The sequence below is a fragment of the Vicugna pacos genome, chromosome 9 (genome assembly GCF_048564905.1).
Source record: "Vicugna pacos chromosome 9, VicPac4, whole genome shotgun sequence".
Taxonomy (NCBI): domain Eukaryota; kingdom Metazoa; phylum Chordata; class Mammalia; order Artiodactyla; family Camelidae; genus Vicugna; species Vicugna pacos.
In genome coordinates, this window is record NC_132995.1 from 50,900,970 (window position 1) to 50,923,072 (window position 22,103).

The 22,103-nt window shown below is 48.5% G+C and overlaps 2 protein-coding genes across 5 annotated transcripts in view; one reads left to right on the forward strand and one right to left on the reverse strand.

The window, feature by feature from the left end:
* The window catches only part of LOC102527577 (polycystin-1-like protein 2), an 88,005-nt gene that overhangs the window by 46,309 nt on the left and 19,593 nt on the right, over positions 1–22,103 (reverse strand). Inside the window, exons 6-18 of the mRNA XM_006207549.3 lie at positions 21,505–21,734; positions 19,366–19,770; positions 17,194–17,271; positions 14,777–14,826; positions 13,060–13,177; positions 10,845–11,052; positions 8,856–8,976; positions 7,990–8,131; positions 6,723–6,899; positions 4,662–4,807; positions 3,841–4,035; positions 1,464–1,595; positions 447–629 (exon numbers count right to left, since the gene is read on the reverse strand). Coding sequence (XP_006207611.1) covers positions 447–629; positions 1,464–1,595; positions 3,841–4,035; positions 4,662–4,807; positions 6,723–6,899; positions 7,990–8,131; positions 8,856–8,976; positions 10,845–11,052; positions 13,060–13,177; positions 14,777–14,826; positions 17,194–17,271; positions 19,366–19,770; positions 21,505–21,734 — 2,185 coding nt within the window. The remainder of the gene's footprint in view (positions 1–446; positions 630–1,463; positions 1,596–3,840; positions 4,036–4,661; positions 4,808–6,722; positions 6,900–7,989; positions 8,132–8,855; positions 8,977–10,844; positions 11,053–13,059; positions 13,178–14,776; positions 14,827–17,193; positions 17,272–19,365; positions 19,771–21,504; positions 21,735–22,103) is intronic.
* Positions 6,491–22,103, forward strand: part of BCO1 (beta-carotene oxygenase 1) — an 82,536-nt gene continuing 66,923 nt past the window's right edge. For 3 of the 4 annotated variants that reach the window (XM_072967793.1, XM_072967796.1, XM_072967794.1), the window contains exons 1-5: positions 6,491–6,555; positions 6,644–6,829; positions 13,184–13,332; positions 18,892–18,950; positions 19,243–19,387. The gene's annotated coding sequence lies outside the window, so the exon portion shown is untranslated. The remainder of the gene's footprint in view (positions 6,556–6,643; positions 6,830–13,183; positions 13,333–18,891; positions 18,951–19,242; positions 19,388–22,103) is intronic. The other variant, XM_072967795.1, reaches the window with a different exon arrangement.

Consider the following 22,103-nt stretch of genomic DNA (forward strand, 5'->3'; position numbering starts at 1 on the left):
ATCTGTCCTTTCTCTGGGGGCTGCCTCTCCTCTAAAAATGTTCTGTGGCTAAGCGAACCAGGAGTTGAATTTAAATTTGCAAGGGTGGACCTACGATCTCTCTAGCTGGTGGCTTCTCCAGGATGGGGCAGAACTCATCCACCCACAGAGGAGGAGATGAGGCTGCAGAAAGTTATGTAACTTGCCTAAGTCACCAGGCTTATAAGTAGCAGGGCAGGATTCGAACTCAGGCCACTTCCTTTGGAGCCTGTGCTTGGCCTGCTATAGCACACTGCCTTCCAGAAGCTCAGGTCATTGGAATCTTTCCTCTAGCTCCTAGAAGGGACTTTAACCTCTGCATCTCAGTTTCCTCATCTGTACAATGTGGAGAAAGATCCACCTAGAAGTGCTGGTGTGAGCTGAGCACGTGGATAGTGTGAGGTCTGCACTGGGGCTGGGGCACTTACTTGGCTGCTGTTGGCTTCTGCAGGTGCTTCTGCTCTGTCCCTCAGAGATGCTTCCAGCACGCTGCCCACAGCCTGGAACAGGTCCCTGGTGGCCGCCTGGCGCCTCCAGTTCTCAGGATGGGCCTTGGCACTCACTACCAACAGGGCCTCGCTGGCACGCTGCAGAGCACAGCTGGCCTCCCACTGGGCTCACCCAAAGGAGAAGGAAGAACAGCATGAGCCCCTGCGTGGGACAGACCATCCCCAGCACCATTCAAGAGGCCAGTGCTGCAGTGGAGGGGAGCAAGGTGGGGATTCAAGCCAGGGAAAATCCAGCCAGGCCCGACACACAAGCTGCCTGTATTGCTGACTTGAGGGCAGGTAGGTGTTCCTTCCCTATAATGTGCTAAGTTCCTTAAGGACAGTAGCCTAGTCCATCTCTGAATCTTTCCCAGGGTGACTTGCACAATGCCCTGCATAGCAGGCATTCAGTAAACCCCAACTGGGGGTGGCTGGCTGGATGAATGGACATAGCAGTTATTACAATTTTGTAATTATATATGTATTTGTGAAATGACTTTTTTAGTGTCTGGCTGCCCCTGTGGTCTAAAAGTGCCAGGAGGGTAGAGGCCATGTCTGAGATTTGCTGCTGAATTTTCACTGAGAAGGTCCCAGGCAAAGATAGGAGCTGGCAGCTGGACATCAGTGTACTCAAGTGGAGGACATGGGCAGGTCAGTAGCAGCATCTGGACACACACTTGACCACCCAACGATTAGTTAGATTCAGGTCCTCACTGGCTGGTCGGGGAGTGAGGTGTGTGAGCACACAGGCCATCACATCCAGAGTGAGACACAGGGCTGCAGGAGAGGACTATTCCCTCCCTTGGTACCACCCATGCATGACCCTTGGAAACAAGATGGCATAGTCTTGGCGGCCCTGTGACTGAGGGACCTTTGACTTGGGCTTTGTAAGTTGTTAGCCACTCACCATGGAGGTACATGTCCTGTGGCCTGGCTCAGCAGGTAGGAACTACTCACCTGGGACAAAGGAGTGAGCTCCTCACTGCGGTGGGTCACCTCTTTCAGCACCTCGGCCAGCCCCTGCACCCTCTGCATGTCCTCCAAGGTGGCATTCATTGCAGACAGTGACCCCAGGATATGCTCTCTGACCTTGGCACAGAGGGAGGAAGGTGGGGAGAGGAAACGTCATTCCAGTGGCTTAATGAAGCTGTTTCAGGAAGATCTGGGGTCAGAGCAAGTGACCAGGCTCATCTGGGGTTCTTCCAAGCCAGGAGACCTCTGTTTGTCCTCAAGGATGGGTGGTGGGCAGAATCATAGTCTCCGAAAGATAGCCACATCCAAATCCCTGAAACCTGAGAATGTGTTATCTCACATGGCAGCAGGCACTTTGGCAGAATCTCTTTGGAGATTTGATTTAAGTTAAGGATTCTGAGATGGGAAGAGTAGCCTGTGTTAACTAGGTGGGACCAATGTAATCACAGGGGTCTATAGAAGAGGGAGGTAAGAGGGTCAGAGTCAGAGAAGGAGGTGTGATGATGGAAGCAGAGGTGGTAGAGAGGGACAGGGAGATGGGGAGGAGGGAGGGAGGGAGAGGACGGGGTGGGGAGGGGAAGACAGTGGAGGGAGGAGGGAGAGGGGTGGGGCTTTGAAGACGCTAGTGTCGAAGATGGAGCAGGGAATGTGGACAGCTTCTAGAAGCTGGAAAAGCTGAGGGATGAATTCTCCCCTAGAGCCTCCAGACAGTCGACAGCCCTGCCAACACCCTGAGTGAGACTTATTTCAAACTTCCGACCTCTAGAACTGTGAGATAATAAGTTTGTGTTGTTTTAAGTCATTAAGTTTATGGTCATTGTTATAACAGCAAGAGGAAACTAATACAGACTGTCTTAAGCTTTCTCCAAATGTTCAAATCAAATCTGTAAAATCTGGCGCTATTTAAATGCAAATCATGTCTCAGGGTGTACCTGTGACTAGAATGGCATGACATTCAGAAATCAGATGACTTTGTTGGCTCAGTGTGGATGGGAGAGCTTGTTGCAGGCTTGGGTCCCTGGATGCCTTTGGGGCAATGGGGACAAGGATCCCTTTAGCCATTTCCCAACTCCTGCCTTAAGCCTCCAGCCCATGGATTCACTCAGTGGGAGGTGAGAGGACAGGAGGATAGAGACCTGGAAGCTATTCTGCCGGCACCCTCCCTGCAGGGTTGCCTGCCTCACTCTGCAAAAGCCACTGCTCCTACCAGGGGGCCCTCCACATGCAGCTGCCCCTTGTGGATTCTGGTCACTTCAGCCTGAGCCCTTGGGGTCCTGTGTTCTCTCTCATTTGTTTCCAAAATCTTGTCCCCACTTTTCTCAACAGAGCTCTTAAAACCTTCTGCATTGCCCAGTTAGAGCTTGACATCTTTTCCCTGCCAGGACCCTGGCATTTCATGGGAAGACCTTGGGACAGGCTGTGCAGGACAGGACCACAAGATACCCAAAGGAAAGTTTGCCGTAAGTGATGCTCGGGGTGAATGAGAACCAGCTGGAGTGTGTGTGTCGGGGCAGGGGGGACTAATGTGAAGAAAAGGGCTGGGATGAGAGAGCTGGAGATGGACGGAGGAGGAGCTAACCTGGGTTTGAACCCGGCTTCACCACCTACTGGAAATGTGGACCCAGGAAAGCTACTCACATTCTCTGAACCATGCTAAGTACTTTCGTGGAAATCCTTCAGGGACCAGAGAAGTCTGTCTTCCATTCTCCATGCCCAGCAGCTGTGTGATGCTGTGTGCAGTGCACGCAGGTAGCATGCCTCAGGGTGCTTATTCCTATTTGTGTAGCATGCACTGGGAGTCATGTCATACGTTCTGCCGTAGTTGTTTATAAGACTAGGTTGTAACACATGGGACGGCCATTCTTGTGGATTAAAACTGGCTGAATGTTAGCAAGTTCATACATTTTGACCTACAGCTACAGTACACATAATTCCAATTTAACTCTCACCACAACTTTAGAAGGAAACTGAGGCTTAAAGAGATTTAGTCAGGGGCCTGTGACAATAGAGACGGTAAGTGACAGAGCTGGAACAACATCAAACCATTAACCACATGACTAAGACAGGATCATTTTTCTCCTCTGGGCCTTGGTTTCATCCTCTTTAATAGGAAGAGCTTGGAGTGGTACCGTCTCAACTCCCTCCTGCCCTGGAAACCTGTGACTCCATGAGGCCAAGCACAGAAAGCAGGTTGTCTTCACTCTGTGTCATTCACTGAAAGGACCAGAAGAGGGAGGTGACATTTGCAACTTGGAAAACACCAAAGGCTTCTCTATGGACCTGTGGACCCCACTCCCCACCCCGAATGGCTATGTACAGACCCTGGGGCCCCACAAGGGACAAAGGAGCCCATCTGCAGTACCTTCTGTCTGGTGTCCATTCTCAGTGGCCCCCCAGAGTCTGGCCCCTGGCACTGCTGGTTCAGCATGGATGACACGGACTTGGCCAGCTGGAAGAGCCGCTCAGGGCCACACCCTCCCTGCAGAGTGGCAGTGACATTTTCCCACACTGCGGCCTGGAATGCCTCATCCTCCACATGGATGTCACCATGTCCCACCTGATGGGGAGACCAGAGACGTGCTCAGAGCAGGAGGATCTCAACTTACCAGTTTTTTTTTTTTCTCTCGAGAACCTGGAGCCCGAAGCCATGGGTCTGCATGTGGTAAAGCAGAACAGGGCTGGAAGGCTTTGCACCTGGCATAGGGACTCTCCTGAGGCTTGAGGGCAGAGGACCCACTCGTACTAGCAATCAACAGCCACCAAAAGCAAGTCTCAGGCAGGTCATTCCTTCACCCCTCACTTCCCTCCTCATCATACTCTTGGGGCCCTTCTGACCCTTGAAATTCACTGCCTTGGCTGATCTTGGTCCTCCTTCCTCCAGACTTGGAAGGCACTAGCCTAATGCATCCCTGAGTCCTTCTACTCCCAACCCTCCAAGGTCCCCTACCCCAAGTCCTTCCCCTATACTGGCCACTTGTCATAAGATCTACAAAGGTAGAGACCATGTCTGTTTTGTCTATGGCTGTATCCGCAGAACCAGAGCTGAAGGAGATGCTCTGTAAATACGTGTTGAAGAAATGAGTGGATCAACCACTGGTCATGCGCTTGGCTCCCTTCAACCTTTGGTGAGGTTCAGATTGGTCAAGAAGTTGTCTCAGTAGAAAAACAGTGGCTGCCACCCACCTTAACCACTGTGTGGGTCTGCTGTCTGTCCCCCGCATGATTGGAGACAGAAATGACCACTGTCAGCATGAAGTCATTGTTTTCTTTTCCAAGTGGCAGGTAAACTGAAGGGAGAGCAGGTTCAGGGCCACAGTGTAGACAGGAACCTGGCAAATGGACACTGAACAATTAGGGGGGCATCTCCAGGCCTCAGGGAGACTGCAGAACCACCAAAGTAGAGCCTGATGACAAGGACATAAAAGCCACAGCCCAAGAAGTCATTCGGGGACTCCTTCCTTTGAGGGAGAAGACAGTCATTTATGCTGATCCACTGTCCTCTGTAGGTAACTGCATGCTGCTGTGACTTTGGAATAATTGTATTAAAATCCATGAAAGATTTCAGGAAAATGATCGCCCATGTACAAGTTTCTTTCTTTTTTTTTTTTGTGTACAATTTGGAGACTATAGCTAAGAATATTGTATACAGTCATCCCTCAGTATACATGGGGGATTGGTTCAAGGTACAAGTTTCTTTTTAAGTCAAGGTGGTAAACCAAATCACTAAAAGAAGGAGAAAGAGGGGGAAGAGGAGAAGAAGATCTTAACAATTAGTTCCAAATATATTCAAGCCCTGTCAAGTGTCACTTCTCATACAAAGGCCTTCCCAGATGGCTCTGTCTAAACCAGCACTCCCTGTCATGTGCCTTTGTCTACCAGCTGTCTCCACCGCTAACTGTAAGTACACTGAGGTCAGAGATTTCCTGTTTTATTCATTGCTGTGTGTCTAGCACCCAGAACAGAGCCTGACATTCAATACATGTTTGTGGTAGAAATGAATGAATGAATGAATATCTTTAAAAAGGGGACTGCCCATCACTGGAATCACTTTTCATTGTAGTGTGTAGACAATCAGGAAGTTATTGAATTGCAATTGACAAGTCATCTTTATATAGTCACACTTCCCTGACCTTTTTCTCCCCTGTGTGAGGCAGAGGGAGGGACTGGAGTGCAATAACCAGTCGGAACTGGAGCAGCTAGCCTGGCGTCTCCATTTAGGGGGATGCAGGTTTGAAATGATCTACTTATCTTCTTTAAATTGTTTCCCTCCAGGCTCAGACCCAGTCACAGCCCTCTGAACAGCTCTGCATTCCACACCTATTTGACGGGCACCCCGTAAAAACCACACTCCCTTGGGTCTGAGAATAGCTTCCCTCCACCTTCACCTAGTCAAGGTGTTCAGTTTAGGTCATCACAGTGTTTGATGCTGGGTATTGGGGAGCACCCCAGCAACACTCCTGCAGCCTAGGTTTGGAGAAAGGCCCCAATCTGACTAGAACATTTTCAGAGCTCACGGGAGGGTCACAAAATGCCAAAGCCCATTGGAAGGAGGAAAGGACTAAGATTAGCCCTCCAAGGACCAACCACCCCAAACTGGGAGAACAGAGGCAATGTGAGTGCTCGCCCCGTCTCTCCTGCTGCTGCCCTGCTGCTGTCCTGGGGGTGGGTTGTGGGGACGGGACACTGGACCAGGCATTGCAATGAAGATGGTGTCTGCATGCTCCATGTCCTGTAAAACTTTGCAAACTTGTCTCCCTTTAGCTCAGCGCACTCTGTGACATTGCCCATTCCTTGCTGCCTCCCACAAAGCTGGGTCAATAAAATCCTTGATGATTCTGTGAACCAGACCTATCTCTGTCCTGAATAACTCCAGACTTTCAAGGGGTCAGGGCTACTCCAAATGTGTGCCGGGGGATGATGTCCTGGTGGTGGCCCCAAATGCTCACACTTCTGCATATCCTTGTCCATTTAATCCTCTCCACATCCCTCATGCCAGGACAGAGGTCATTTTGGCCTCCAGAGTTGCAGAGGAGATACTGATGGGACCTGCTTCTCATCTCGCTGAGGTGTGTGGCAGGTAAGTGTGCCTGGGAGTCGGGGTTAAAGTTTAGGGGAGTGTTCAGCCTTCACACCTCTCTCTCACACATGGAACATGTTCTTTGCAGCTGCCAGAGAGAGGCGGGCGCCTGTTCTTGCAGAAGATGAGCCCAGGAGCTGAGGGGAGAGCATAGTCCCGAGTGGTACCTGATTCCAGACAGAAGCAGTACTCCAGGGGGCCCGGGGCGGCCGAGGCGTTGCAGAAGATGGCGAAGCTCGTCAGAACAGTGCCCTCGCCCGGGGCAGTGATGCAGGTAGGCACCTCGGGGGTAGACAGGGAGCTGATCACATAGGTGTCCTCTCCATAGGCGTGCCTGGTCACTGCTGGAGAGTGAAGGCAGCGTGCTTAGGGGGCTTGTGGGTCACACAGACTCCACCATGCCAAGGAGCTTGTCAGACGTGCGGATTCCCAGGCCCCTTTCCGGAGCCTCAGGCCTCTCTGGAGATCCTGGGGCAGGGCCCAGAAATCTACGTCTCTGACAGCCCCCACCCCCAAAACGTGGGGCCGCCCAGGGTCTCACTTTGAGAAACTGAGCAGAGATAGAATCCCAGCTCTGTCATCTACTAGCCATGTGACCTGGCCTCCACCTTTCTGAGAATCAATTCCTCATCTGTAAAATGGGGCTAATAATAATTGCTTCCTCACGGAGCTTGGTGAAGAGGGAGCATATTGGGAACCAATGCCTTGCTCAAGAGACCGAGCTAGGAAGGGCTACAGCCAGGATCTGGAAACAGGCAGATCCCACCCAAAACTATGGCCCCCCAGCACCATGGAGAGCCCCCAGCTAACCTGTACCTAAACCCCGTGCCACTTGCTATAATCACCTGGATTTTAAAAGAGTGCATGCTTGGAAGAGCTGAGCATAAAGATGATCACAATCAGTTAAAACAAATTCTTTGGCTGAGACTTAATTCAGGAGGTTTGGGATGAACCCAGGAGTGTGCATTTTAAACTAGTACCCCAGGTTGTCCTGGATGGGTAATCTATGGGCCACTTTGAGAAATACTGAATCAAAGGAATCTATTGATAAAGAACAGTCACCCCATTATTTTATCTTTTTGAGAGTCAGCATTTCCCACTGCTCTGGGCTCATTTTAAGTGAGAAGCCCTGAGTCATCCTGGCAGTGACCTGCTTTGTATCAATGGTGTTGTCTCATCCTCCCTGCATCATACAATTCAGAGGTGGGAGTTTTTCTTGTGCAGTTTGCACGTGGGGAAACTGAGGCATAGAGAGCTTGAATCCATTGCCTAAAGTCTCCCAGCTTGAAAGTGGCAGTGGTGGGATTCGCAGCAGAGCCTGTGTGTGGCTCCTACCCTGCACTGATGTCCCCTATTCAGCGCTTCTGGGTTCGTCTTGGTTCAGTCTCTGCAGGAGATGAGATGCTGACCAGAGATCAGAGGGAGCCTACCCACCTGTGACTCTGATTCGGGTGGCCTGGCTGTGGGTCCTCAGGAACGTGGTGTTCAGCAGCAGGGTGGAGGTGTTGCTCTGAAGGAGGCTTAGAGAACGCGGCCAGAATCCTCGGAGTCTGCAGGCCGCCGGGAGGGGCTCAGCCTGAAAAAGAGCACAGCCCAGGGCCCCTAAAGCCAGGCCACAGGACTCAGCAGAGTAGTGGCTTCTGACCCCCAGGAGGCCTTTCAGAGTTGTTTCTGATGGAGAGACAGCAGGCATTGCCTACTTCCCCAGGGTCAGACTAATTAACCCATCTCCAGCTTTGTTAAGGTGTTTGTCGTTGTCGGGTTCCCTGGAAGCAGAGCTTGGGACGAGGAGTTGACGCAGGTCATTTATGAGGGAGGGCTCCCGGGGAACACCAGGAGGGGACGGAGGGAAGCAGCATTGGGTAGAGAATGAAACGAGGCAAAGAAATGGTTTCAGGAGGCATCCAGCTTCATTTAGCCTGGTCCCACAGGGAGCTCTGGAGCATAAAATTGTCTCATTCAGAGGCAAAGGGGCTGGGCTGTTGGACTACACAGTTACTGGCCAGTGGCCACTGCATAGCAGCGAGGGGCTGGCACATCAGCCTGATAAGAGGTGTGGCTGGGGCACCGACAGCATCTGCTGCGGTGTTTCACCATTGTTTTTGCTACCTTGTGTCCATCCTCTCTTCTGACCAGTGCCCTGGTTCTCCTGTGGGGAATGCCCCCCAGCCCCCAACTCCCACTCCATGGGCTCTGAGTGGCATTGCCCCATCCCCAGCTCAGTCCCAGGCACGTGACACAGGTCTGGTAATCAGCGCGGGGAGATGTTTCTCTTTTTGAGTGGTTGCCAGTGTCCTCACCTTCTCCAGTGGGGTGTTGTCTAAGTACCAGCTGAACATGGCTGCTGCAGACTTGTCCCCCATGGTGACCTTCAGCATAACATCTCCACTGGCATTCACTGGCCTGCAGTTCTTCTCACAGCTGAAAGGGAGACAGATTACAGAGCAAGGAAGCTCCCTCAGTCACTATGGCCACCTGCTGGCCTTTTGTCTAGTTCTCAAGTCCTTTGAGAAGGTGGGAAATGGCCTTTTTTCAAGTGAGAGATGGAATAAAAGCAAACCCTGCCCCAAGCAAAACCAGGACGTAGCCATGGTCATGAAGATGGAGTGATTCATGCCTGCCTGAATTCCCATTTCATTCACTGCACAGGATAACAAAGTGGAAAGTGCACGAGGCTGAGACAGGACCCTGGGCCCAAATCCCATCCCTGCCACTTATGAATGGCCACCTTGTACAAGTCACGTAAACGCTCTGAGCCTCAATTTGCTCACCTGCAAAGTGAGGGGATAAGAGCAGTCAATTTCTGTAATTCTTTCTAATTCTAATAATAATAATGAATGAATGCTGTGATTTTACAGCATGCATGCCAGTTTGTAAGTGACTTCCCTTATTACTGGCTTATCTAATGCTCATCACAACCCTGTGAGAGTCCCCATGTCACAGACAAGCAAACCAAGCTTAGAGAGTTTATGTGATTTGTCCCAGTGACACAGCTCCTGAGTGGGGGATGGAACATGGGACAACACATCTTGATTTGAGTCCTGGGCCTTCTCTAGAATGTCACACCCTCCCTTGAGCCAATGAGAGGTTACTTTGGCTTCTGCTGTGTACCCAACCGATCCCCAGTCCTTTCAGTTTTAGCTTCATCATAGCTCTCGAATCTCCCTTCTTCTGTCTTCATGTCTACTCCAGTACAAGTGTGCCAGACATTCTCCATTTGCCCCTGAAGACTGTGTTCCATCTACTCCTCGTGGCTCTGTGTGCCAGGAGACTGATCTCCATAGACCATGTCACCCGGTCTCCCACACCCTCTGGCTTCTGATTGGGCCCAGTCAATGGGGAGCATTGAGAGGAGAGAGGTTGGGATAGTTAGTATTTTCCCTGCTCCTTACCAGATGGGCTGCAGTTAGCAGAGCTGTGATCCTCTGGCCAAGGCCACAGCTCCTGCTGGGGGCCGCTCTCTCATAGCTGCAGCTCCCAGGAGGTTCCAGTAACGCCACCCCCTCCTCCTCTTACCCCTGCAGTCCTAAGAGGGTTAATGGCCTCCTCCAGTTGTGGTCCTGCACTGTCATCCCTGGTTTGTCTCCTTATCGCTGCCCACAAGTGTAAATAGACCCTTTATCCAACTCTCATCAGTTCCCAGTTTGAGTGAGCCATCTGCTTCCTTCGGGGGCCCAGCTAATAGACCAAGCAACCTGGAACTCTCATCTTAATTCCTGCAGGAGCCCAAGCAGTCTCCCTGAGTCACCCTGCTCCAGCCACTTCCCCACCCTGCTACCAGAGCATTTTGAAGCAAAATTGTGATCACATTCCCAACCTGCTTAAGACTCTATCTAGAATTCTTAGGACAAAGACCCAAATCATGTGTTTGACATAACATCAAGGCCCTGCTGGAGCCAGGCCCTGCCTGCTCTCCCAGTTTCTCCCTGCCCCTCTCTCTTCCTCTGTGCTCACACCACACCAACCTCTTTCCCTTCTAGATGATTCTATGCTCCCTCCCTTTGCTGTTTTGTTCTCTCTCCAGCCCCTTTTTCCTGGCCCAGTTAATTCCTCTTCCACCTTCACATCTCTGCCGAGGGAAGATTTGACCACAAGTCAGGGAGGTTGTCATAGAGTTATGCTCTGTGCTTCCATCATGACCACCAGGAGGTTCCCTGGTGAAAACTGAGATTGGGTCTGGTTTTGCCCACCACTGTGTGCCCTGGCCCTAAGCCAGTGCCACTGGAGTTGGTGCTCAGCATGTGCTGACCAAATGGTAAGCCTGCAGGAGTCTGCTCCTGGGCCCCCACCTGACTCGTGGCTGCAGTTCCCGGGGGGCGGACACATAGAGGCACTGCTCCTGCAGGTTCTCCAGCTCCTGGCCTCTCCAGACTGCCAGGCGCAGGGTAACGGCAGAGTCAGGTGGTGGCAGGCAGGACGGTGGAACCACCAGCTCCCGCTGGTCTGTGCGGAGCAGCTGCCTCTCAACACAGTCGCTCCACTGAGCCCAGCATCGCCCTGAGAAAGAGGGGTGGGCAAACACTGTTATTCATTCAGGAACCCTGAACTCAACATATGTGCCTACCTTCTGGTTTGGGGCTTTTAGAAGAAATGAATCATGGATAAGAAAATTGGTTCCAAATAGAGATTTTGATTTTATTTTCAAAATTCACTTTGAGGTTGCTACAGGGGGATGTTTCTGGGAAAGTGACCCCTGCTTCACCCAGAACCTTGCACCCAGACACTTGCATTTGGTGATCAGGCCAGCATATAGCAGGAGAGGCATCAGGGGGACACAGAGTGCCGCCTGGGAGAACATCCAAGGCAGCTTCTTGTCCCTGGTGTAGGTGATTGTCCCAGCTGTTTGTCTTTGCGGGGTACGCTGGGGACCTGGGAGGCTGCATGTCATCTCCTGCTTTATACCAACTCAGTAAGTTTCTCTATCCTTTGCCCTTCAATTCTGTTGATTAATGTTTAACCACTATCCTAGCTACCCCCAATATGTAGTCATTCAACCTACAGGTCAGGTGATCAGCTCAGTCACCTAAACTCTACACTGTATCCTCTATTAATTCAGATAACAAGAACTGATATGCAGAAGGATGTCCTGAGCACTTACCAATTAGTATCGAAAGCCTTCAAATGTTACATGACTTTTGACCAAGTTATTCCACTACTAGGAATTTGTTTATGAAAGTAACCACAGATGCAAATAAAGATTGAACCCTAAGGATGTCCATTATAGCATTGTTTTAAGGGCAAATAATTTGAAACAACTTCAATGCCCAAAAAGAGAGCACTGGTAAATGAATGACCGTACATCAACTTGGCAGTCTATTACGCAGTTATTATGAAAACCAAGATGGAGAAGATACCAAAACATGACAATATGCCAGATATTTTAAAAAGGGGTAACAAAAGCACTATGTACAATGTGAATGGCATTCATTTTTTTCTAAGTGTGTGTGCATGGCTATGGTGTATCCCTATAAAAAGGAGGACAACTGTTTCTTAAAAATAAGTGGTAGTACTACCGCCTTGGTTTGTCAGAAAATGTCTCATCACTTCCTCTTCTAAACTATCTTCCCAGTGGCATACCAAGGGTATGGAGGTGAAAGAAAGGGTCCATCCAAGAGGGAGGAGCATTTTATCACTGATACTGTTTGTGATGAAAAAAAAAAAGCAGACCGATTTTATTTGTGCTTTTAGATTTTGCTCTTTCTTTTTTTTAAAATTATAGTTGATTTACAATGTGTCAGATGTACAGCAAACTGATTCAGTTATATATGTATATATATATATATATATATATATATATCCTTTTTCAGATTCTTTCCACTATAGGCTATTACAACATATTGAATGTAGTTCCCTGTGCTATACAATAGGTCTTTGTTCTTTATCTGTTTTATATATAGTAGTGTGTATCTGTTAATCCCAAATTTCTAATTTATCCCTTCTCCATCTTTCCCCTTTGGTAACCATAAGTTTGTTTTCTATGTCTGTGAATGTATTTCTGTTTTATAAGTAAGCTCATATGCATCATTTTTTAAAATTCCATATAAAGTGATATCATATGTTATTTGTTTTTCTCTGTCTGCTTTACTTAGTATGATAATCTCTAGGTCCATCCATGTTGCCGCAAATGGCATTATTTCATTCTTTTTTATGGCTGGGTAATATTCCATTGTATATATACAGCACATCTTCTTCATCCAGTCATCTGTTGATGGACATTTAGGTTGTTTCCATGACAGAATGACTTTTAAGGTTCAATTATTGTTCCTGAATTCTCTATGATAATATCTCTACTGGTTGCCTGCCTTCAGGGTCACTCCCACCTTGGTTTGCCACTGCTTCCCCTCCATTTTTGTGGAATTCACAATCTCTGGCACATACAAGGTACACAAGATGTCAGGCATGAGTAATGCTGATGTGAAGGTAAGAAAAAGAACAGCAAAAGCTGACTGCTATCCATCACTTCATAGTGAGATAGGACAGTTCCACAGCTCTAAGTCCACCTACCGCATGACCACTGGAAGTGTAAGTCCTTGTCCCTGTCCGGCCAGCCCAGAGTCACTGTCATGAAAGGATCCAAGTATCGACCAGGTTCCACATACACCTCCACATCTCCTTTCTCTTTCTGCAGAAGAAGCAGCTGGCTGATGAAACATCTTTTGCAAGTGGTGCCCCCTGCTTCCACCCCAGAGCAATCTGTGCCAGGGGTGGCCAAGTGTAAGGTGTGGAATGAAGACAGACCCTTCTTATCCCCCTGCGCGTCAGGGGATGGATCACTGGGTAAGTGCGGGCTCAGGGCTAAGGGTTCACCATACATTGAACTGCGTTAACAGAGGCTACTCTCAGCTTGATGCCTAGAGATACAGGATTAGAGCCCCAGCCCCTGCCTTTATGTCTCGTTAGGCAGGCAGACAAGGAAACCAGTCTCTGCTGCAGTAAAGGATGACCCAGGGCATCATGAGGGAGGCAGTAAGTTAAGACTGTCTGTTCCCCCGAGGGTCTGATGTGGATTAAATGAGAAGAATTAGTGACGTGCTTCCTCTTGTGTCTGGAGCAGAGGTGGGCACAGAGCTGTTACCTCTCCACAGCAGACAGCTGGTGTCAGGGCAAGCTTCCCAGAGGACAGGACCCCAGAGCATCAGGAAGGAGGAGGAGTGAGTTTGAGCTGGGCAACAACAGAGATCATGTGGATTCTAGGAAGGGGTTGCTGGGCATGTGGTGTGCTCTGGCCCAGAGGGCTTGGCCTGGAATAGCAGGAGGCTATGGCAGAACTCAACCCCAGGGGTCTCCCTGGCCTGAGAATAAAACCCACACCGCTATACCTTGGTACCTAGGACCCTATATGATTTGGCCTCTGTCCATCTCTGTAATCTCCTATATACTCCTCTTCCGCAATGAATGGTCTCAGGGCCTTCTCATCTGTGCATCCAGAAAGCTCTCGTTCTGCTTCACAGGATGGCTGACTGTCCTGTCTTCAGGTCTCCACTCACATGTCATCTCTCAAGAGGTCATGTCTGATCACATTTTCTAGTCCACCCTCTGTTACTGTACCCTATTGGTTCTAGTTAGACACATAACAATTCTTAATTATATGCTAATTTGTTAGTCAGTCTCAACTGCTAAGCTTCGCGAAGGCAGTGACCACATCTGTTTATTCACCATTGTATTCTCAGTCCCTAATACCAATCCTTGAACATTGTAGACACACAGTAAGTCTTTGTTAACAAACAAATGTGTGCATGAGCAATGTCAACAGTAAGAAATTGAAGACTTCCTATAAAAACTAAAGAACCTTGGGCCTTCTTTCCAATATAAATATTGAAAGCCATAAATTTCCCTCTGAGCACTACCTTAGCTGCATCCCATAAATTTGAATAGGCTGTATCATCATTAACACTTACAAATATTTTTAAATATCTTTGTGATTTTTTTTCTTTGGCCCATTGATCTTTTTAAAATAAGTGTGCTGTTTAATTTCCAAGATGTCTAAGAGATATCTACGTATCCTAGATAACTTATTATTGACTTATAACATAATGCTGCTGTGGTTAGAGAGCATGCTTTGTTTGAGTTCAGTCCTTCTGGGTTTATTTTTAAACAGAAGAAACCTTGGTGCTTTCTAGTGCTCTGACTATTAACACCCAAAAGCCCAAACCCCAAACTAAAACAGAGTGCTCAGACATCTTTTTCTTGTGAGGTTAATTGTTTAAAAAAAAATACTCACATTCTTTTCTTCAGCCTTCATTCCAGATGGTTCTTGGAGACTGGGAGGAGCTGTGAACACATTGGGGATGGGTGTCAAATGTCGGTGATATTTAAGAGGTTGCCAAAGGGCAAAGGCAGAGGGTTTGCTGAGGATGCCCTAAGAGTATCCACTTGTCTTTGGAAATGATTTAGAGACACACGGTGAACATTCAGGTCATAGGAAGTGCGTCAAAAGCAAAACCATCATGCTCACCACTGGGTTCAAGACACCTCTTTGGCAGGTTAGAAAGAGGCAGGCAGCTGCCAATGCAGATAGAACATAAGACTGAGAGTCAGACATGCAGCTGTTCGCCATCAGTGACTACCTACAGTTGAGGGGTGAGGCTGGGGAACCCTGGTTTGTAGTGTTTGCTAATTTCTGGGGTGCATATGTTCTCACTGAGGCAGATTTCAAGACACCAAATTGACCTCACTGAATTCAGCATTGGAAGAGTGGGCACAACCAGCTCTGGCAGGCTGGGAGGAGCCAGCCTCAGCTCACCACGGGGTGTTTCTGGACCCTTTCATTGGCTCTTACTGGCCGTGAGAACCTAGGCAGGTTTGTTACTCTTTCTGAGTCTTAGGTTCCTCATCTATGAAGAAGGCTGAAGGCAATCCCTATTTCTCAAGGCTCCAGGAGGACTGAATGCTGTGCTATGTATATTATTGCTTTGTAATCTATTCATCTACGAAGAATGTTAGTGTGTCAAGTTAAAAAAATGGAAAAGGTATTCTCAACTGATACATTCTAAAGATATTGGAATATGAAGATAGTTACTCTCTGAAGTGTAGTGATTAAGCTAAGAATCGAGGGTTATTCCATGTGATTCACTAGGCCCTGGTGACGTGGGTATTTTAAGATCAGGGTACTACTGATCTTTAAAAAGTTTTCTCCCAGTGAATTCTCATTCTCATGACTCTAAAGATCTGTAAAGTTATTCAAAGCAAAGCTAAACTGCTAGACACAGAGACCTTTCTTAACCTTAAGAAGGAAGATGGTCCATGAATGAAGAAATCAAGAGAAATAGTTGCTACCCCTGATCCTGCCATGAAGTAGCTGAATGATTTTTGCAAAGTCAGATAACCTCTCTGGACCTCAAACCCCTTACGTGGAAAAGGAGGGCTGTAGACAGCGGAATGGACATCTCATGTTTTTTACCCCTGATCTAGGCATCCATGGACCCTTCTTTTGATAACAACACCTATAGGTGATATTTTTCCCTCCCATACCTCCCCACTCTCAGTCCTTTGGGTGAATCTGATCCTACATCATGTTCCAGGGTTGACACGTGCTCCTGATCTGTGAGTACCACTTCCCCTGGTCTCAGCAGCAGGTCCAGGAGGGACCATGAACAAAGCTTGGACCAGTGATTGGTAGCCTCAGGATTTCTGCTGGAAATATCAACAAAGAGGTGCTCTTTCTCCTCTGGGGTTAAGAACCAAACCCTGGGGCTGTCTTGTTACTGCTTGGGAAGAGGGAATCAGACTGAAGCCAACACAGAACCAAGAAATAAAGGCAGTTCTGAAGACACTGAGTGGCTGGATCCACCTGTGCCTAAACCCTGGACTTACATTTTCCGAGTTGATAAAATTTCCTTTTGACTTGAGTTAGGCTGAATTGCTCTTCTGTCCCTTGGTATGCAGAGTGCTGGCAAACACATTTAAGGCATACTTTAAGACAGTGACATCTACTGTTGGCTGTCTACCAATAGCCAATACCCTGCCTTTGGCTGTCAGAATCCACTTTCTCCCACAGAGCCTGAAAATGCTAGATACCTGCTTCCCAGCATCTCTTACAGCTAGGCACATGACCCTATCGTGGCCAATGGTATCTGAAAGGAAGATTGCTGGAGATTAGTGGGAAAGATGTTTTCCCTAAAGAAAAAGACACACACAGGGGAAAATGAATTCTTCTGCTGCTGAATAATGCTGTGTTGACATGTGATGTCTGGAATGGCAGCAGCCATTTGATTGCATGAGACAGAAGCCTGAGGACAAAGCAAAAGCTCTGAGGATGGCGAAGCAGAATGACAGACTGAGCCTGGGTCCTTGTTGGTGACACTGAGCCATTGAACCCTGGAACTACTTACCTTCTAACTTTAGTATGTGAGATAATAAGACTAGAAGATAAAGCCACTCATGTCAGTTTTCTGTTACTTACAGCCTAAAGCTTCCTAACTAATACAGACTTGGATGTTTTAGAATTTTGTATCAATGGTTGGATGTTTTACTGCTTACATTATTGCCTTTTGGAGTAACCAGAGAATTCTTAATATCTATAGAACAAGATGAACATTCAGAGCCCTGTTCTGAGGAGCCCCTAACTGGATCCTGAGCAAGTGCAATACCCTAAACTCCTGGTCACAAGTTTTATATCCCCTTGCAGAAACTGCTTGCCTGTGACAGTGATGCTTCCGATATCCAAACTCAAGTTTGAGAAGGCATTCCTCACCAGCACGGTGACTAGAAAGGTGCCTGCAATGCAGAGAGAGGAGAATTATGGGCATTGTAATAACTTGCACCAAGACAGTTCTCCCAGCCTGTGCTTCTCCAGGCCACTGAGGGTAGCATCTGACTCTTTCATCATTGAAGCATTTAACCAATCCCTTTAGTATGGCAGGCATGGTGCAAGGCTCTGGAGACACAGAGATGAATGAAACATGGTCCTTGTCCTCAGGGTTGTATGGTCTAGTGGGCATGTAGGACACTCCAGGGTAGGAATGGGCATGAGGGGCAGGGTGGGCATGGGGTGGGTGTTGCTTCCACCTTGGAGGAGAAAGAAACGGTTTATGGGATGAGGCAGAGGCTGGGGCTGAAGTTCAAAGGACAAGTAGGAGATTCCATCAGAGAGAAGACATGACAGGGTTTTTAAAGGTTCGAGAAAGTGGAGAGGGGAGAGAAGGGTTTGTAAGAGAATTTGGAGAGAGCTGCCACTACGTGGGTATCCCACAACCCGCCCCTCATAGGAAAGGGTGGTGGGTGCTACCTTCTCTTCTCAAGTCTGGAGAGAATGTCTTCAGAGAGGGCCCTTGAACAGCTGGGTATGTGTGTTTGTGGCTGGGCACCCCCAAGACAATTTCTGTACTCATACGCTTGCAGAAACAGTCTATGACGGGAAGGGGAGAGAGGCAAGGGCAGCATTTCTGCATTTGGGAAATAATTGCAGTCGTCTGGCAGCAGTCCAGGACTGGGTGAGAACTTTCTATGGGCCAGATGTTTGCCTCGGAGAGAGTGGTGCCGGAGAGGGTAAAGAGAATAAGGAGAACAGAGGGAGGGATCCTGCTGGTGACAGGAGAAGCATCAGCGGGGCGAACATAGCCCGGAAGGAGAGGCATCACTCCCACCCAGGAGCTGTGGTCCGAGGAGCCCAGCAGGGGGCCTCCTACAAGAGGCGGCTGCACACATCTGCTGGGCCAGCACCACCTAGCGGGAGCCTTCCTGTCCTACCCCATTCCCTTCCCTTCCTCCTCGCCCTCTTCATCCCTGGAGGCATCCACTGTTTTTCTCGTGGGGAGGAGAGGACTGCGTATCATCTAAGAGTGAGCCAAAAAGTCACAGGGCGTATGGAGATTTTATGTCTTATCCTCTGCTGAGTCACTTTTACAGGAGACAAAAATTAATTTGTATTTGAACTATAGCCTGTGTATTGTGAATATTTTCCATTGTCATTCCATTTCATTTCTGGATTCTTCTTGTTCCAAACTGGACCCTTGGTACCTGGCAAAACTGCAGTGTTTTTCTTCTTGCATCTATCATTCCTTCTGCTATCTCTTTTGCCAGATCCCTTGCTGAGGCCCTGGTGGCCTCACACCTGCAAGCGTTACTCCATTTCATACACACGTCTGAGGTCCAGGGCAGAGGACCCGGGTGGGCTGGAGACTGCAACCTTCACCACATTCCTGCCTGCTGACCTCACCACACTGCCCTCAAAGACGCTCTGTTCTCTCCAGATTAAATGCACGTCGGCTGTGGCCTTCTGCCCTGGCTGGTGCCAGCCAGTCTGTCACCTCATCGCTGTGCCAGGCAGCATCCTGACACTTCCTCTCTTGTCCCTCTCTCTCCCATCTTTCAGTTTTTATATATCTCTCCCCACAGGGTGTGGACTATAGTTTCCCAAAACACACTCCCCTCTGGAAGTCATGGAAGGAATCCAAGTAAGTACTCTTGCTCTCCTCCGTGGTTCTCAGTGGGGCTGATTTTGCTTCCCACAGTGCAGTTGGCAATGTCGGGAGACAGATGTGGTGGTCGCGACTTGGGAGGCTAGTGCTACGGGCATCTAGTGGGTAGAGGCTAGGGATGCTGCTCAACACCCTACAGTGAACAGGCCGGCCCCACAACAAAGAATTATCTGGTCCCAAATGTCAGCAGTGCCAAAGCTGAGAATCCCTATGACTTTAAGCTCCACAAGTGCAGATAATATCTGCCTCTTTCTTATTTGTGACCCAGGCTGGATGCTGTGAACCGTTTGTGTCCAGGACATCCTGAAAAAATAGCTGGCAGGACCCTTGATACCAAGTCAGGAAGGAAAGAGGAAGGAGGTTTGGAAGGGGAGCCACCAACCCCAGGTACCTTCGAGAGGAACTGCCACGTGGTAAGTCCCAAATGGCCCCCTGAGGCTCTCTTCCTCATAGGAGAAGGTTGCATTGAGTCCTGCCACCTCAAAAGTCAGCCCCTCTGGGATGCCATGAGCCACCGAGACATTGACCAATAGGTTCTGTCCAAGTTCCAAGTGGTCAGAAGCCCAGGAGGCCTGCAGCCCCGACAGAGGCTCCACCAAGTGGACGGTGATGTTTCTGGAGGGGGCAGAGGTGGTGGTGGTGCTTGTGGCTTGGATCTCCAGGTGGTGCATCCCTGGGCCCATCTGTTGCTGGACTGCTCTGTCCAGGGTCAGATTGTGTGGAAGTGGGCCCCTCTGGGTGGTGGACTCAGCCAGGGATGTGTTACCTGACAGCACAGTGTACGTCACCCCTGTTCCTAGGTGGAGTAAGAAATATTTAAGAATGTCAGTAGCAACCATGCACACATACATCACAGTATAGTAGTTCAGACTCAAGCTGTAAAGTCAGATTCCACAAATAGACATACGTAAGGATATACCCTCCCTACCCAAATATTAACACTGATTATCTTTGAGTTTTAGGTTCATGAGTGATTTTTCTTTTAGGGTCTTCTCTGCTCCTCTTCATATTCTAATTATTTATACTATGCATGTATTATCCGTACACTTAAAAGTTTATAATAAAAAAAATCAGAACATTTTGGTGACTAGGATACTATTGAGGGGAGGAGGGCTGAAAAGGGAACATCTCTGAAGGGTGCAGCTGATTTTAAAACATGAGAATTAGTCTTAAGTCTTGTTTTAAGCAGAAGCAGTGAAGCCCTTTCCATCTCCACGACTGATTGCCTGAAACCCTGCCCAATGGGAGGACTCAGCCTGTTCACAATAAGAGGGGGCTCCTTTATAGTCTGGGGCTGGATGATAAATATTGCAGTTGACTTTTAAAATATGATTTAAACCACTAAATTAAGACTCTTTCCAATAGAAAACAAGCTAGTGTATTTCTTGTTTGAGTGACAGTGGTGATGATGACATCATGGTGATGATGAGAATGATGAGAATGAAGTAACCCCTCTGAGAACAGGAATCCTGACTTTCATGTTTATTGCTGCCTCCCGCTACCTCCCCGTACTTGGCAAAGAGTAGTCACTTACTTATATTTGCAGCCTGAAAAAGGATTATCTTAAGTTTTCCCAGGTGCACCTAGCAGCCATCTTCAGCACACCAAAACAGAAAGGAGCCTCAAGCATTGTGTTTAAAGCCCCAATATAGCTCCGTTAAGTTACTGTTCTGATTGAGGCTCCAGGTGGTGTGAGGCTGGACTGAGTCATGTCCTCACCTCCACAGCTCAGTTTATACCGACAGGCCTCTGTCCAGGTCTCAACCTGGACCTGTGCCTTGTGGAAAGATGCTGCCTTGGGTGAGGGTGGATTTTAGTTGGGCGCATCTCCATTGAGAAAAGGGGTAATAATCAAAATATTTAACAGCTGAAACTACACAGATACCAACTGAGTAAAATGATGCTCTGATAAATCAGAATGGACACTGTGACCAATTTGAGTGGATGCTGTGATCAATTAGAATGGACATTGTGACCAATGAGAAATATTGTTATGACCAATCAGAATGGACATGAGGACCAATCAGAATAGCCTCTATGACCAATCAGAAAAGACACTGTGAGCAATCAGAAGGAATACCAGCCATAACTGGCTGGACCACTGTGTGCAGCTGGATATCAGCCCTGACTGGGGGCAATGTGACTGTGCCCAGCTGGTGGCACTTGCACTCGTACCCACATGCCCCCAGCAGAGAGTGACTTGGAAGTCCTTTTCTTATGATGAGACCACAGGCATGCACAGAATGGTCTTTGGAAGGCTAGGATCTCTCACTAGCTTATGAGCCTTGTGACTTTGGCCAAATTTCTAAGCATTTCTTCCATTTCTTCCTCTGTAAAATGTATTGGATGGGCCGGTGCATATAGAGCACTTAAACCAGTTCCTGGTATACTCTAAGTGCTAAATAAATGAATGACTAAAGAACTAACTCCATAAGTGATTGCTGTTAGTATTTATTAAAGCCTGGGAGCTGGATGGACAGATTTGGGGTAATCAAATTTCCCTTGACTTTGACTGTTCCTGCATACTCACCTCTATCAAGCTCCACCTGAATCCACAGAGGGTCCCCAAAGACTGCCCGGCAGATAGGGCTGGCTCCAGACTTGGACAGGCCAGAGCACCCAGTCACACGGAGCCCCTCCATCTCCTCTCGCATTGTCACTTGCTTCTGAGCCGTCACGTGCCACTCGCTGGTTGTACACTCGGCAAACACGGTGAACTCCCCGGGGGCTGTGAATTGGTGGACCACGTTGCTGGATAAACTGCCAACAACAATCAGAAACGTTATCCGTATTGGGACATACAAACACACGCCCTCACCCACCGCACATTTCCTGTTCTCTGTAAAGATAAAAAGAGCAAAGAAAAAGATGCTACACGACCAAGCCAGGCTCTTGGTGTTCATGGAGGTAACACTGAGATGTCTTGGAGCAGGTGAGAAGTGGAAGAAACAGCACTGACTAACCAGGGAGTCAAATATTTGTCTGCAAGTCCGTTTTCTGCCGTTGACTCCCCCTGTGGCTCACATCCACCCACTCTCTGGGCCTTCTTTCTTCATCTTTAAAAAAACTATGGCCCAGCCTACCTTTCTGAGACTTGTTTTCCCCACCTGTAAAATGGGATCAGAGTTC